General features: G+C 39.7%; 1 protein-coding gene across 1 annotated transcript in view; it reads left to right on the forward strand.

Annotated features, from left to right (window-relative positions):
- VMP1 (vacuole membrane protein 1) overlaps positions 1-15,940 on the forward strand; it is a 148,740-nt gene that overhangs the window by 102,267 nt on the left and 30,533 nt on the right. The window contains exons 8-9 of the mRNA XM_062216741.1: positions 7,088-7,168; positions 11,105-11,221. Of these exons, the coding sequence (XP_062072725.1) occupies positions 7,088-7,168; positions 11,105-11,221 (198 nt within the window). The remainder of the gene's footprint in view (positions 1-7,087; positions 7,169-11,104; positions 11,222-15,940) is intronic.

Here is a 15,940-nt window from a genome sequence, read left to right on the forward strand (position 1 = left end):
CCACCATGCTCCCACCTTACCTCTTCCTTCCTTTCTTATTCTTTCTGTTAATTTTTATAATAACATAGTTAATTTTATAATCATAAGCTTAACCCTCCACTAAGTAAGGAATTCAACAAATAGTAAGAAAAAAAAAATCAAAAACATTATTCCTTAACAGTAGAGACAAGGGCTGTAAGCAATCAAATCTCAAAATCTTATTTTCACATATATTCATGACACTTTTTTGCACTCCATTAGTTGCCACAGATCAGTGCAAAACATGATATGTGTCTTTTTGGGACTGGATCATTTCACTAAGTATAATGGTTTCCAGTTGGTTGCAGAAGACGGGATTTCATTCTTTTTTACAGCTGAGTAGTATTCTATAGTGTGTATATAGACCACTTTTTTTTTTTTTAACCACATTTTCTTTATCCATTCATTGGTTGATGGACATCTGTGTTGATTCCTTATCTTAGCTGTTGTGATTTGAGCTGCTGTGTACTCCACATTTCTGATACAGCTTCCTGCTTATGTGCCTGGAAAGCAGCAGATGATGGCCCAAGTATTTGGATTCCTGCCACCCACATAGGAAACCCAGATGAAGTTTCTGGCTCCAGGGCTTGACCCAGCCTTACCCTGGCTGTTGTGGGCATTTGGGGAGTGAACCAGAAGATGGAAGATCTCTCTCTTTTTCTTTGTATTTCCCTCTCTGTCACTCTGCTTTTCAAATAAGTAAATAAATCGTTTAAAAAAAAAAAAGTCTGTGGCTTTTGATATTGACTGTGGAGCCATTTCAGGCCCAAATCCTAGATTATTGATTTAGCAGAAATTGTAATAAAAGAGTATAATGGATTAAGAAGGCAGGAAATTGGGACTGGCATTGTGACATTTCAGGTAAAGCAACCACCTGTGACGCTGGCATCCTGTATTAGCTCCCTACTAATGTGCTTTGGAAGGCAGTGGAAGATGGCCCAAGTTCCTGGGCCCCTGCACCCACATATTAGACCTGGAGGAGACTCCACGCTCCTGGTGTCAGCCCAGTCCAGCCCAAGCCATTATGGCCATTTGGGGAGTAAACCAGCAGATGGAAGATCTCCCTCTCTCTCTCTCTCTCTCTCTCTCTGTAACTGTGGCTTTCAAATAAATAAAATAAACGGCCGGCACCATGGCTCAACAGGTTAATCCTCCACCTAGCGGCGCCGGCACACTGGGTTCTAGTCCCGGTCGTGGCGCCGGATTCTGTCCCAGTTGCCCCTCTTCCAGGCCAGCTCTCTGCTGTGGCCCGGGAGTACAGTGGAGGATGGCCCAAGTGCTTGGGCCCTGCACCCCATGGGAGACCAGGAGGAAGTACCTGGCTCCTGCCTTCGGATCAGCGCGGTGCGCTGGCCGCAGCGCGCCTACTGCGGCGGCCATTGGAGGGTGAACCAAAGGCAAAGGAAGACCTTTCTCTCTGTCTCTCTCTCTTCACTATCCACTCTGCCTGTCAAAAATAAAAAAAGAAAGAAAGAAAGAAAATAAAAATAAATTTTTAAAAAAAGAAAAATCAGGAAATTTAAACTTCCATTGTGATGTTAACCAAATACACATTTATATTCAGTAACAGTGTATTTATTTAATGTGTTTAGGGAGTATCTGTTCCTTTTTTTTTTTTTTTAATGATTTATTTATGTGTTTGAAAGTCAGAATTACAGAGAGGGAGAGACTCAGAGAGAGATCTTCCATCTGCTGGTTCATTCCCCAAATGGCCACAACAGCCAGGGCAGGGCCAGACCAAAGCAAGGAGCCAGGAGCTTCATCCGGGTATCCCATGTGGGTGCAGGGGCCCAAGGACTTGGGCCATCCTCCGCTGCTTTCCCACGTGTATTAGCAGTGAGCTGAATCAGAAGTGGAGCAGCTGGGACTCGAACCCACAACTCTATTTTGTCTACTCCTTAATCATAAATTATATCTTAGGGTAAAGAAATGTCAGTAATAATGGTACAGGAATTTCAGGTTTTAAGGCTTTGTCTCTTTTTCTTTCTTTCTTTCTTTCTTTTTTTTGGCAGGCAGAGTGGACAGTGAGAGAGAGAGAGAGAGAGAGACAGAGAGAAAGGTCTTCCTTTGCCGTTGGTTCACCTTCCAATGGCCGCCGCGGCCGGCGCACCGCGCTGATCCGATGGCAGGAGCCAGGTGCTTCTCCTGGTCTCCCATGCGGGTGCAGGGCCCAAGCACTTGGGCCATCCTCCACTGCACTCCTGGGCCATAGCAGAGAGCTGGCCTGGAAGAGGGGCAACCAGGACAGAATCCGGCACCCTGACTGGGACTAGAACCCCATGTGCCGGCGCTGCAGGCGGAGGATTAGCCTATTGAGCTGCAGCGCCGGCCTCTTTTTCTTTCTTTTCTTGAAGTTTCGCTAATAAGGAATTTTGCTAACTTTTCTTCCTCAGTTTTCTTATAGTGTTTGGGGAAAAGGAGAAAATGTTTTATGATTACTAATTATAAATACATGTTTCTTACTTACATAGAGTTAGAGAATGAAATTGTCCTCTCAGACACTGACACTTAAATTGTGAAAGAGATAAAAGTTGTGAAATGTGAATACAGAGAAATGAAACTATTAAAAGGAATTTGCCTTGACTTATACAGATCTTTTGAAAAAATGAAAATGACCATTGAGGAAGTAACCAAATGAGACTTGCTACATTGTTCCCACAAACATTCCAACACTGTTAAAATTAAAATATTAATTTCCTTTGATTTTTAACTTGAAAATTGAATAACTTACTAATTTGTTTGCTAATTATTTTCCTCTATTTCTCTTAAAGCTATTGTTTATTATTCATGCACATTTTTACTTGGCTTACTTATTTTACTTCTAAAAAGAACAGCAAATTTTGTTGAAAATGCTTATTTCAAACTTTAGTAAAAAGAGGTGTTTTTTTGGTGATGTTAGGTTCATGAGCATACTGGGGTTTGTTAAGAAATAATACACAGTGAGTAAAAATCTCCTTTTGTGTTTTAAGGACAAATGGGAATATAAATGGTTTAATTCATTGACATGTTTACAGTCAACATGATAGGAAGACACTACCAAATTAACACAATGGAAAACTGCTGAGGTTCTTTGAAAAACAGAGAACTTTTAAAACTACAAAGCATCAAGGAGACAAAAATTACATTTAACATGTAGATCATTTAGATATTAAAAGGATAATTTCAACAAAATTATTACATAAAGCCTTTAAAACCATATCAATTATCAGTAAGTTTTATATCTTTGACTCTAAAAGTAAAATAAATTTAAAATAAAAGATAAAATATAAATGTGTTTATGAAATCTAATTATGAGTTATTTGGCTATTGTAAGATATTTTAAATTTGTTACAAATACTGAGACCCTCCTCCACACACTGGCAAGGAAGAAACAAGGAGGTGCTCCCTGAAACTGCATATTCTGCTGCTATTCATTTCTTCTCATGAAAACAAATGTACTCCGTGCGTGTTCATTTAATGTCAGTGAATGTTCATGGACTATTTGATATGTGAATGTAATTTTAATTCTGAGATTATTTTGAAGGACCTGGAAAAAATCATAGGAACTAAAATTAGCATGGTCACTGTGTGTTAAATACATAATAAAGTTTATGAAACCCAATTTTAGTAGATGGCCTTTCACAAAAGGCACTTTGTTTTTCTTGTATACCAAGTTTCAAATTAACACAAAAAAAGTTTAAGGAAGTTTCTGCTTTACTGTTTAGATAGATTCACTCTTTTTTGCTTAAGTAAAGGTTGTTGAAGCACCCTTAAGGATAACTGATGATTGGTACCCAGACATCTGAAAGAACAAGGAATCTGTTTTCTGTTGTTCTTGCCTAATTCTGTTGAGCAAAGAGATTCTGCCCCAAAGTAAATGACTAGTTACTTATTTTTCATGTTCCTGTGTGTTGGTTGCTGCATTAATTTGACTTATTTTTTAGATTATTTTAAGAACACGTTTCCTTAAGCTTCTGTAGTCTTAAATATCTTATTTTGTAGAAGGAAAGAGGAAAAGAGATATAGGAAATCAGTTTTGGTATAATAGGTAATCTGCATAATATTTAATCTTTTTTCAATTTAAACTGGTATAATCATACCTGTCTTCCAGCTCATAATTGCATGTGTGTGTACATATCTCTCTAGTAGAAAAAGGCCATTAGTTTGAAATGGTAGAACTATCTGATCACTTATTTAAATAAGTGGAAGATTCTGAAAGCTTGAAATTAAGATAAAGGAAAACAGGGCTGGCGCCATAGCTCAACAGATTAATCCTCCACCTGAGTGGCGCCGGTACACTGGGTTCTAGTCCCTGTTGGGGCGCCAGATTCTATCCCGGTTGCCCCTCTTCCAGGGCAGCTCTCTGCTGTGGCCAGGGAGTGCAGTGGAGGATGGCCCAAGTGCTTGGGCCCTGCACCCCATGGGAGACCAGGAGAAGCACCTGGCTCCTGGCTTCGGATCAGCACGGTGTGCCGGCTGCAGCGCACCGGCCGCGGCAGCCATTGGAGGGTGAACCAACAGAAAACTCTGTCTCTCTCTCTCACTGTCCACTCTGCCTGTCAAAAATTTAAAAAAAAGAAAGAAAAAAGATAAAGGAAAACAGGACACTAGACCTTCTAACTACACCACTTTGTTTTGTATGTATCATTTGATCTTTAAAAAGTAATTTATATATAGTAGAGACTACATAAAAATTCTGTTTGTTTTTTTTTTTTACCTTTTTTTAAAAAATAATTTATTTGAAAGGCACAGTGAGAGAGAGAGAGATCTTCCATTTGCTATTTCATTCCCCAAATTGCTGTAATCAGGAAATTCTTCTGGGTCTCTCACATGCATACAGGAGCACAAGCACTTGGGCCATTTTCTGCTTTCCCCAGGTGCATTAGCAGGGAGCTGGGTTGGAAGTTGGGCATTGAAACTCAAACCAGTGCCCATGTGGGATACCAGTGCTGTAGATGGCGGCTTAACCCACTGCTGCCAGTCCGTCTATAAGATTATTGTGTATTAGAGCAGCGGACTGAAGAGAGAAGAGATTTTATGATATAAAAATTTCTTAAAAAGACACTTATTAGGGGCTGGCACTGCAGCATGGTGGATAAAGCAGCCGCCTGCAGGCGCCAGCATCCCAAATGGGCGCCGTTTCAAGTCCTGGCTGCTCCACTTCTGATCCAGCTCTCTGCTATGCCCTGGGAAAGCCATTGAAGATGGCTCAAGTGCTTGGGTCCCTGCACTTGCGTGGGAGTGCCGGAAGAAGCTCCTTGCTCCCAGCTTCAGATCGGTGCAGCTCTGGCCATTGCGGCCATCTGGAGAGTAAACCAGTGGATGGAAGACCTCTCTCTGCCTCTGCCTCTCTGTATCTCTGCCTTTCAAATAAATAAGTAAATCTTAAAAAAAGACACACAATAGCTAATTTTTCTATCATATTAATCATTTTCATTTGAATTTAGAATAGAGTATATGTCATTTCAAAACCAAAAAATTAAATTCACATTTCAAATTGAGACTTCCAAGAAGTGTGTGTGTGTGTCTTTGTGTTTATGTGTACATACTTGTACCTTTAACATGCTGAAAGAAAAAAATCAGAGAAATAACCTAGCCAGCCAATTAATGCAAGTTTAAGCCTGGGAAGAGGTGGTATAGTGAAGTAAAAAGCACTGATTTCAGAGTCTCAGTATTGAATCATGTCTTGATCCCTCACTAAAATTATGATCTTTAGCACTTGAACTTTCTGGGCTGCAGTTTTGTGTTCTATTTGTTTTAAAGACATGTACTCTTTTTTTATTTTTAAAGATGTATTTATTTATTTGAAAAATAGAGTTACAGACAGAAAGAGGGAGAGACAGAGAGAGAGAGAGATCTTCCATCCGATGGTTCACTCCCCAAATGGCCACAACATCCAGAGCTGGGCCAATCTAAAGCTGGGAGCCAGGAACTTCTTCCGGCACTCCCACGCAAATACAGGGACCCAAGCACTTGAGCCATCTTCAATGGCTTTCCCAGGGCATAGCAGAGAGCTGGATCAGAAGAGGAGCATCTGGGACACGAACTTGTACCCATACAGGATTGCTGGTGCCACAGGCAGAGACTTAACCTCTTGTGGCCACAGCACCGGCCTCAGTTTTCTGTTCTATAGACTGAGTATGATACTGTCTGCTCTACCTATACCCCGAGATTGCTAAAATGTTAATGAAACATTTTAAAGTTTAAAAAACATTTCAAACATTTAAATGTTAATTAAAACATTTTAAAATTTAAACATTTTGGGCCGGTGCCGTGGCTCAACAGGCTAATCCTCCACCTAGTCCCGGTCGGGGTGCCGGATTCTGTCCTGGCTGCCCCTCTTCCAGGCCAGCTCTCTGCTGTGGCCAGGGAGTGCAGTGGAGGATGGCCCAAGTGCTTGGGCCCTGCACCCCATGGGAGACCAGGAGGAAGCACCTGGCTCCTGCCTTCGGATCAGCGTGGTGCGGCGGCCATTGGAGGGTGAACCAACGGCAAAAGGAAGACCTTCCTCTCTGTCTCTCTCTCACTGTCCACTCTGCCTGTCAAAAAAAAAAAAAAATTTAAACATTTTGCTTTTGTGGTGAACATAATATAACCATCTTTGCCATCTTTTGGCTTGCAGTCAGCAGAGGTGTCTTCACAGGATGATTAAAAATCTTAGTTTCCTACTCTGATATTAATCAAGGGTTATGTCTGGCTAGTTGTAGGAGACAGAAGAAAAAGGTGTGCTGGGCCAATATTTCTAAAAGAATTAATTGATTTATGGTTGGCTTACAATATTTTGTTCATGCCTAGAAAACCCAGAAAGAATCCTATACCTAAAGTGACAGTGTTTTGTTTATTCTTAAAATGTGGTAAAAGCTTAAGCATGTGCAGGCAGTATTCTGAGATTTTATTTGCATGTATTCTCTGAACAGCCTATTGTTATTTTTTTAATCATCTTATTAAGTGAATCAGTGCCATCAGGTGAGATATTTAATGCAATAACCCCTATAAAGAGTTGTCTTCCTTTTATCTTTTGCTTTTTATTATTCATATTTTTATTATATATATGCATAATTACAGTGTTTTAAAATCCTCCTTTTTGCAGGACTTTGCCTCTCGGGCTAAACTCGCAGTTCAAAACCTAGTACAGAAAGTTGGATTTTTTGGAATTTTGGCCTGTGCTTCAGTAAGTAAATTGTATTAAAAGTGAGAAATTTTACTAAATGATAGGAGTATATTTTGATCTAGTTTGTTCTTAAAAGATGGATTCCTGTTGGAACAAAAATGCTATCACTTTTATTTGTTACTTAGCTTTATGAATCACTTGTCTTACTAATTAGGCTGTTTTCTGTTGGATAGTATTACATCTTGTTTATCGAATTTTAGATATTTCATCACCCAATGATGACTTCAGGCCCAAATGACTTGATTCAGTAAGAACAAACCAGAAAAACATCCATTCTTTCCATAAAAAATTTATAGTGAAGTGCATTTGACCAAATAGTGGCTTTGTTCTTTCCACAAAGTAATAGATGGGAGCTCTTTTTCTAAAGTTTCAAGTGTTAGTTCCAGGGACAAATTCATATGAAACCTGTCTTAAGTGACCTTACCTCCTGGCGAGTAATATAATCTTCTGTAGCAAAGTTAAAGACTTCTTTGGCTATTGTGAACTAAGAAGCCATTTATGTCTAAAACTGAATGTCTTAAATTTCAGATTTGTGAGACTGACATTCCTTGGTGAGCTTGCATTTATCCTGGTCCTTTTCTAACGTACTAGAAACAGTAACATTCAAGAAGAGCACTTCAACCAGAATTTTCTTTGGTCGCCTATATATTCTTATTGGTAATTCAGTGGTGGATTTGGCCAGACTAATGAGGCATAGTTGATATGAGGCATTCACAAAATTATTGTATGCTGACATATATATAGGTACTTTATCTATTATGTTCTAGAACATGCATACTGCATCTTTGAACTTTCTCCCACCTTAGCAAAGCAATTGACCAAAAATTAGACCATTTGTTACCAAAATTTATGAAGTGATATCAGTATTATAGGTATTTTCAAAATATGACTTCTTTATAATATAGCTGCTTATCACATTATTGACTACAACTATTTCAACAAGTTGTAGATATAATGAAGTGTGAAACAGTGATAAAAGAGTAGTCTTGAAAGTTAAGCTGACTTGAGTTCATAAAAAAGTTGTGACTTTTTATTAGCCATTTAATCTCAATCAACTTATTCTCTTTGAGCCTTAGTTTTCTAATTTTTAAAATGGGGCCTTAGGACACTCATTGCAAAGATTGACATGAGGACTTAAGATTATATATGCAAGTGATTAACACAGTGCCTACAACATAAACTTGTTATTGTGATTCATGATCTTCCAATCAACTATTGCATTCTGAGAGTAAAGAAGGGGAAAAGTATATTCATTCCCTCTTCTCAAAAATTCTGAAGTCTAATGAGAAACTAGAAATACAGTAATAAAGAAAAGGTACTATGGACGCCCAGAAGAATGGGACTAAGCTGAGGCTCCTACTAGATAACAACATTCTTAGCTTAGAGACAAAGAGAACAAGCTTGCAATACTCCCTGCTTGGATTTGAATTCTGCTCTGCCACCATTTACCCTGGACAAATCCCTTAACCTGTATCTCTTACTACTCTCATCTGTAAAATGGGTGTAACACATTGTGAGAATTAAGTATGGTAATGAAGTAAAGCCTTTAGAAAAGTGTATAAAAAGTCAGAGAACTCAATAAAGGTTAGATTTCAATATTCCTGTGGAAAATATGTGTACTTTTGATTTAATAAAGCAAAAAGTAATTCTTTGGTAGTCATCTACGGCTGTGTCCTAACTGCCAAAAATCTACTTTATATAATAACCACTTTTTAAAATTTTACTTACCATTTTTTTTTTTAAGATTTATTTATTTATTTGGAAGTCAGAGTTAGAGAGAAAAGAGAGAGGGATATCTTCCATTTGCTAGTTCACTACCCAGATGGCCACAACAGCCAGGGCTCTGCCAGGCCAAAGCCCGGAGCTTCTTCCAGGTTTCCCATGTGGATGCAGGGACCCAAGCATTTAGGCCATCTTCTGCTTTTCCCAGGCTGGGAAAAAAGCAGGAAGCTGGATTGAAAGTCGAGCAGGTAGCACGTGAACCAGTGCCCATGCGGGTGTTGCAGGTAGCAGCTTTACCTACTACACTACAACCCCGGCCCCCTGGCTACTCTTGTTTATACTTGATTAGGTGTTATCAATATTTAAAATAAACTGAAAGATCAACTTGATCCTCTAGGAGTTTTTCCTTTAGAAACATTTTAATATCTATATTTGTACATACTTGATTTATCTTGAAAAGGAGTCTATTAACTTTTTTGTTAACATTTAAACTAAGACAATAAAATTCTTAATTTATGGAAAGTTGCAAAGGAACTGCATAGTTCTTTTAATTTTAACCTTCCTTACAGTGTATTTGTTAAAAGTTGAAAAAAATACACATATCTAATAATATGCATTGATTTTGCTGTTGTGAGAGTTTCCAACATAGAATGGGATATCTAACATGTTAACAAATTCTAATTTTTATCAACTCAGCTTTACATATCTTGTATAATTTGTTTATTTCTGTTTCAACCTGAAGCCAGCCTGATAATAAAGGAAAATATTATAATGCACAGACTTTTCAGAGTAACATAATATAAGATATAGCAGATCGAAACCGGCGCTGTGGTGTAGAAAGTTAAACCGCCGCTTGCAGCACCAGCATCCCATTCAAGACCCAGCTACTGCACTTCCAATCTAGCTCCCTCCTAACATGCCTAGGAAAGCAGTGGAGCATGGCCTGAGTGCTTAGACTCCTGCACCCATGTGGGAAACCTGGAAGAGGCTCCTAGCTGCTGGCTTCAGCCTGACCCCGCCCTGGCTGTTGCAGCCATTTGGGTAGTGAACCAGCGGATGGAAGATCTCTCCCTCCCTCTCTCTCCTTCTCTCTATTTCTGACTTTCAAATAAATAAATCTAAAAAATATATATGGCAGATGTGATCCTGTGCAGGTAATACTGTTATTACATGGTTGTAAGGGAAGAAATTACATAGTGTTTGAAAATAGGTGAGAAAAACAAAAATGAGTTATTGATTCCAAGTGTTAATGACAAAATAATACTTGAATTCTAAATTAGTCATGGAATTGTTTTTAAAAGACCATATGTAACAAATTTTTCTTAAGCAACTAGACTTTTCAGTGGTTAAAACTGAAATCATATAAATTAATTGGCTAATAAATGATTCAGCCAGCAGCCACAAGGGCAGAGTACTTTTATGGGAGAAAAATGGATGAAGTAAGTGCTCAAAAACAGCTTGTGGTTTCTTTGCATTTGTACATGAAATTGTCTCTTAGCATTCTTACAATGTGGGAATGTTGGAAAGGTATTTACTGTGAATCATTTCTTTGTGTGGGACTGAGTATTCAAAACATCTGAATCTGTGTGCTCTCATATTTCTACACTTGATATTCTTTCCAAAATGTGTCACGTGTCTCCACAGCCTTGGACTCTCATAAAATAGAAAAGAAATAATTTCCTAATGTAGAAAATGAAAACACATCTGCCATTAACACATGTATGAATTTATTAAAATGGTAAAGTTGTAAGCAATTCTAATTAATATTCATATTTCAGGCTACAGATTTTAGAACCCTAGTTACTACTGAAATGTCCTTAAGGCTCTTCCCTCAGACCTTCCCATAGAAAACAGCCATCAAATGATTAAGAAACTACTGAATAGGATGAAATTCCTGTGGGTCTGTTGGCATTATCCAGTTCTCATGTTAAAAAGATACATGTATATGGGGCATTAGCCAGAAGTAATGGAAGCAAATGAACAGCTTGGTTCACTGTGAGCAGATTGAACAACAGCCTGAGATGAGTATGAGTGGTGGTAGACACATTAGAACATTTGCCTAAGCGCCTTCTGAACAGTCTAGTACTGACCAGAACCTTTCCCTTGATTTGCTGTGTAAGCAAGGCTTAAAGCAGAATAACACCTACCAGTGAGTGGTAAAATTAAATTGTTCTTTGGGTTATATCTAAGGTAATGTTTTTTTCTTCTTTATAGATTCCAAATCCTTTATTTGATCTGGCTGGAATAACATGTGGACATTTTCTTGTACCTTTTTGGACCTTCTTTGGTGCAACCCTGATTGGGAAAGCAATAATTAAAATGCATATCCAGGTAATCTTACTCCCTGATTCATACCTCATGATGATAAACATATTATAAGGCATTAAAACATATGCTCATTCCTAAGAGAATTGTTAAATTACCGTCTCTGCTCTTTTAGTTATAACTTACTGAGATAATAAAAGCATTGACTCATTTGGAGGCTAGTGGATCTCCTTATTTTCCTTCCCTCTTTCTTCCTCCCTTTTTATTTCCTGCCTTCTTTCTTTGTGAAATTTGTTACCCCAAGATTTTTTTTTAATGTCAGATTTTTAGCATACTAAATCTTTTTAGATGTTTGTTTTAAATTTATTTATCAGAGGCCGGCGCCGCAGCTCACTAGGCTAATCCTCCGCCTTGTGGCGCCGGCACACCGGGTTCTAGTCCCGGTCGGGGCGCCGGTTCTGTCCCGGCTGCCCCTCTTCCAGGCCAGCTCTCTGCTGTGGCCAGGGAGTGCAGTGGAGGATGGCTCAAGTGCTTGGGCCCTGACCCCATGGGAGACCAGGATAGGCACCTGGCTCCTGCCATTGGATCAGCGCGGTGTGCCGGCTGCAGCGCGCCAGCCGCGGCGGCCATTGGAGGGTAAACCAACGGCAAAGGAAGACCTTTTTCTCTGTCTCTCTCTCTCACTGTCCACTCTGCCTGTCAAAAAAAAAAAAAAAATTATTTATCAGAGAGCCAGAAGAGAAAGAGACAAGCAAAGAGAGCTCCCACATGCTGTTCCACATCCCACAATGACTATGATGGTCCCAGGCTAGGGACCAAATCTGGGAGTGAGAAACTCAACCCAGGCCTCTAACGTAGGTGACAGAGACCCAGTTACTTCAGTCATCACTGCTGCTTCCCAAAGTCCATGTTAGCAGGAAACTGGAGTTAGGAGCAAAACTGGTACTCAAGCCCAGACACTCCTATGTGAAGCAGGCATCTTAACTGATACCTTATTAATAGACCAAGCGCCCTTCCCAAGCCAAGATTTCTGCCAAACAAAAGTAGTAGTCCTGTGCAGGAAAATGTACACCATTTTCACATATATAGTAAAAAGAAAAAAGTAGTTTCTTCACTGACCACAAGCTGAGAGAATACTGCCTTTCACTGATTCTCATTTTTCTTTCATATACTCTAGTTAGCAGCTCTACTTAGCACTTCCTTTCTTGGCACCAGTATCCTTTACCGAAAATCAGCCAGATGTCAGCATGGGGGAAAATGAGGAAGAAAAGGGTCTCTGAAGAGGCAAGAAGATGTAGATTGTGGTTAGAGAAGTGAGAATCTGCTAGTCCTCAAAGCAACTCTTAACCAAATAGGATAGGGTATTTGGGTACGTCTGTCTACTTTGTCTCCTCTATTCATACGTACATGAAAAAAAGAAGCAAATAATTCAAATGATGGGGTAGTGGGTATGTGCTTCCAGAAATATGATATGAATTATTTCCTTCTAAGGGCAGATCTTACTAAAATAAAATAAAAATTAACTGCAAGTTTGTTTTCAATCAGTGTAATTTGCAACAAAGAGAGGTAGTCAAGAAAGGCAAGAACAGTGAAGTAATGTTTTGTATCCTCATATGATTCCATAATAATTAAAAGTATAAATAGCATATTTCCCCAGTTTCTTCTTAGCACTTCTGCCTCTGGCTCTTAGAAGGGAAGAATAAAACAGGAAAACATTAGCTGCCCCTACCTCCCTAGTTTCTTTATTTTTTTAAGTACTATTTGGAGTTTAGAGTGTTTTTTTTTTTTAAATGTTGTTTATTTTCATTTTATTTGAAAGGCAGAGAGATAGAGAGACAGATTCTTTTGTGTACTGTTTGACTCCCAAATGCCCACAACAGGCAGGGCTGGGCCAGGCCAAAGCCAGGGCCTAGTAGTCAGTCCAGGTCTCCAACATGAGTGGCAGGGACCCAAGTACCTGAGCTGTCATTCTGTGTGTCCCAAGATGTGCATTCACAGGACACAGGATGAGAAGTTAGGAAACCAAGACTCGAACCAGGCACAGTAGTATCAGTACAGTATCAGGCATCTCAGTCAACATGCTAACTCCATACCGCACGCCTGTTCCTGACCCCAATTTCTCATCTTAGATTTGAGATGAGTTTATTGAGCTGGCTCTCCTATCCTGCTGTAATAATTTCTCAGAATCTCAAGGATATGTTTTTCCACCTTTAAAGAATATATCTCTTCCTACTAATGTTAAGTATTTTGTTCAGTGAATACAGGTTATTGCTTTTTTAGTGTTTTTATTTTTTGAGAATCAGACAAAGAAATCTCCCTCCCATCTACTGGTTCACTCCCTCAGATGCCTGCAATGGCTGGAGCTGGGCCAGGCCAAAGCCAGAAGCAGGGAGTTCAATCTAGGTCTCTCTCATGTGCGGCAGGAACCAAATCACATGAGCTATTACTGCCACATCCCAGGATCTACAATACATTAACAGGAAGCTAGAGTCAGGAGCCAGGAATCAAACCCAGGCACTCCAGTGTGGGGTATGGGTGTTTTAACTGATAGACCAAATACCCACTCTCTGAATACTGTTTTGTAAATATTGCAGTGCTGTTGCTTTGCTTAAGATGAGGGGCTGGCACTGTGGCGTAGCAGGTAAAGCCACCCTCTACAGTGCTGGCATCCCTTTTGGGTGCCAGTTTGAGTCCCAGCTGCTCCACTTCCGATCCAGCTCTCTGCTATGGCCTGGGAAAGCAGTGAAAGATGGCCCATGTGGGAGTCCTAGAACAAGCTCCAGACTCTTGGCTTCAAAAAGAGATCTTCCATCAACTGGTTCACTCCCCAAATGGCTTCAACAGCCAGGGCTGGGCCAAGCCAAAGCCAGGGTCCTGGAACTCCATCATGTCTTTCACATGGATAGTAGAGTCCAAGCACTCAGGCCATCTTGCAGTGCCTTCCTGGATGCACCAACAGAGAGCTGAACTGAAAGCTGAGCAGCCAGGACTCAAACCTGTGCTCAAATGAGATGCCAGCATCCCAGATAATTTATTTATTTGAAAAAGAGAGAGAGAGAGATCTTCCATCTACTGGTTCACTCTCCAGATGCCTGCAAAGGCTGCGACTGGGCCAGACTAAAGCCAGGAGGCATTTCCAGGTCTCCCACATGTGTGGCAGGAGCCCAAGCACTTGGGCCATCTTCTGTTGCTTTTCCCAGGCTGTTAGCAGGGAGCTGGGTCAGAAGTGGAATAGCCAAGACACAAACCAGTGCCCATATGTGATGCTGGTGTTCAGGTAGCAGCTTTACCAGCTACGCCGCAGCACTGGCCCCTGCTTTATACCTCTTAAATTTACTAGCATTCCATACATTACAGCAAAATTTATTATCAGTACCCTATTTATTATGATAGGGTGTGTAACATCGGACCAATTACTTTGGAAAGACTCAAAACTAGTGTATTTGAAAACATTCTCAATAGGTTTATTTTTTAAATTATGATAATGTTTTATTTTGTATAGTACTGCACACTTTAAAGTACTTAGTGTAGTCCTAGGATAGAGGAATCAGACAACCCTTTTGTATTTGTCAAGCTTAAGTTAATAAGTAATAGTTGCCTAAGAGAGTAACAGCTGGAATTTGAACCCGTCTTTTGGCTTCAAGTTCAGTGTTCTTTTCATTCTTTTACATTTCTTTCTTAACTTTAAAATATTTACATGATTAAGGAAACTAAATTGTTTAATGCCTACTTTTTATCAGGACCTGTGGCAGATAATGTGCATAGGTTATCTCATTGTCAGAACAGTACTATAAAGTAGTTATTTTCCATGTTTCATAGATGATGGAACTGTGTTAGAGTAGGTAAAATACTTGCCCAAGGCCCTGGAATTCCAGCGTAGTTCTGTCAAGTGAAAGCTCATTCCCTGTATCCATGTGGAGGGACAAAGAGAAAACTAAAATCTATTTGTGTTCCAAAAGGGAAGGATCTGAGTTCCTTCAGTAAACTAGGCCCATGGGATATGTTTGCTATGTTCTGTTGTCTCATGGTGACATACTTCGTAAAGGCATGTCACTTGATGTACACCCAGATGTAGCTTAGAACAAGCATTTCTCATTCCTGGGTAAGCAATATTAGTGAGTAATATAAACATTTTAAGCCATTTCTGAAAAAAATAGGGAGGAAAACTCCACACACAGATTTTTCTGGACTCACATAGTAAACCTGTTCTCTCATCTGATTTTCTTTCTTTCCTTTAAAAACAAAAACAAAAACTTCTTTTTATTTATCCTATTATTTATTTGAAAGACAGACAAACTGAGGGAGAAAGAGCTCCCATATGCTGGTTCATTCTCATGTGCCCACACGACAGCAGAGGCTGGGCATGGGGTGAGATCTCAATCCAGGTGTCCCGCATGGTGGCAGAAACCCAACTGTGGGTCCGTCACTGCTGACTTCTAGGGCCTGCATTGGTAGGCAGCTGGAGTCAGGTTCTGAGCCCAGGCATTCTGATGTGGAATGTGGGTTAGCCAAATACCATCTCCTTCCCTTTTTCCTCAGCTTAAATTCAGATAACAGCCTTCTTTGTTAATTATTATATTTATTGATGTCTTGCCAGCTATTAACCTTCCCCTAAAATATTCAAATCAACCCACCTCATAGGATAGATCAGGAGATCCCTTTCTAACGGACAGGTTCAAGTTGTCTACCTTTAGAGACATTAGGGACATTGCCTTTCTCCTAAGTAATGAAGGAAGTTAGCATACTCATTCATGTTACTTTATTTACCATATGACTACGGGTCCT

The sequence above is a fragment of the Lepus europaeus genome, chromosome 18, assembly GCF_033115175.1.
Source record: "Lepus europaeus isolate LE1 chromosome 18, mLepTim1.pri, whole genome shotgun sequence".
NCBI classification, from domain to species: Eukaryota; Metazoa; Chordata; class Mammalia; order Lagomorpha; family Leporidae; genus Lepus; species Lepus europaeus.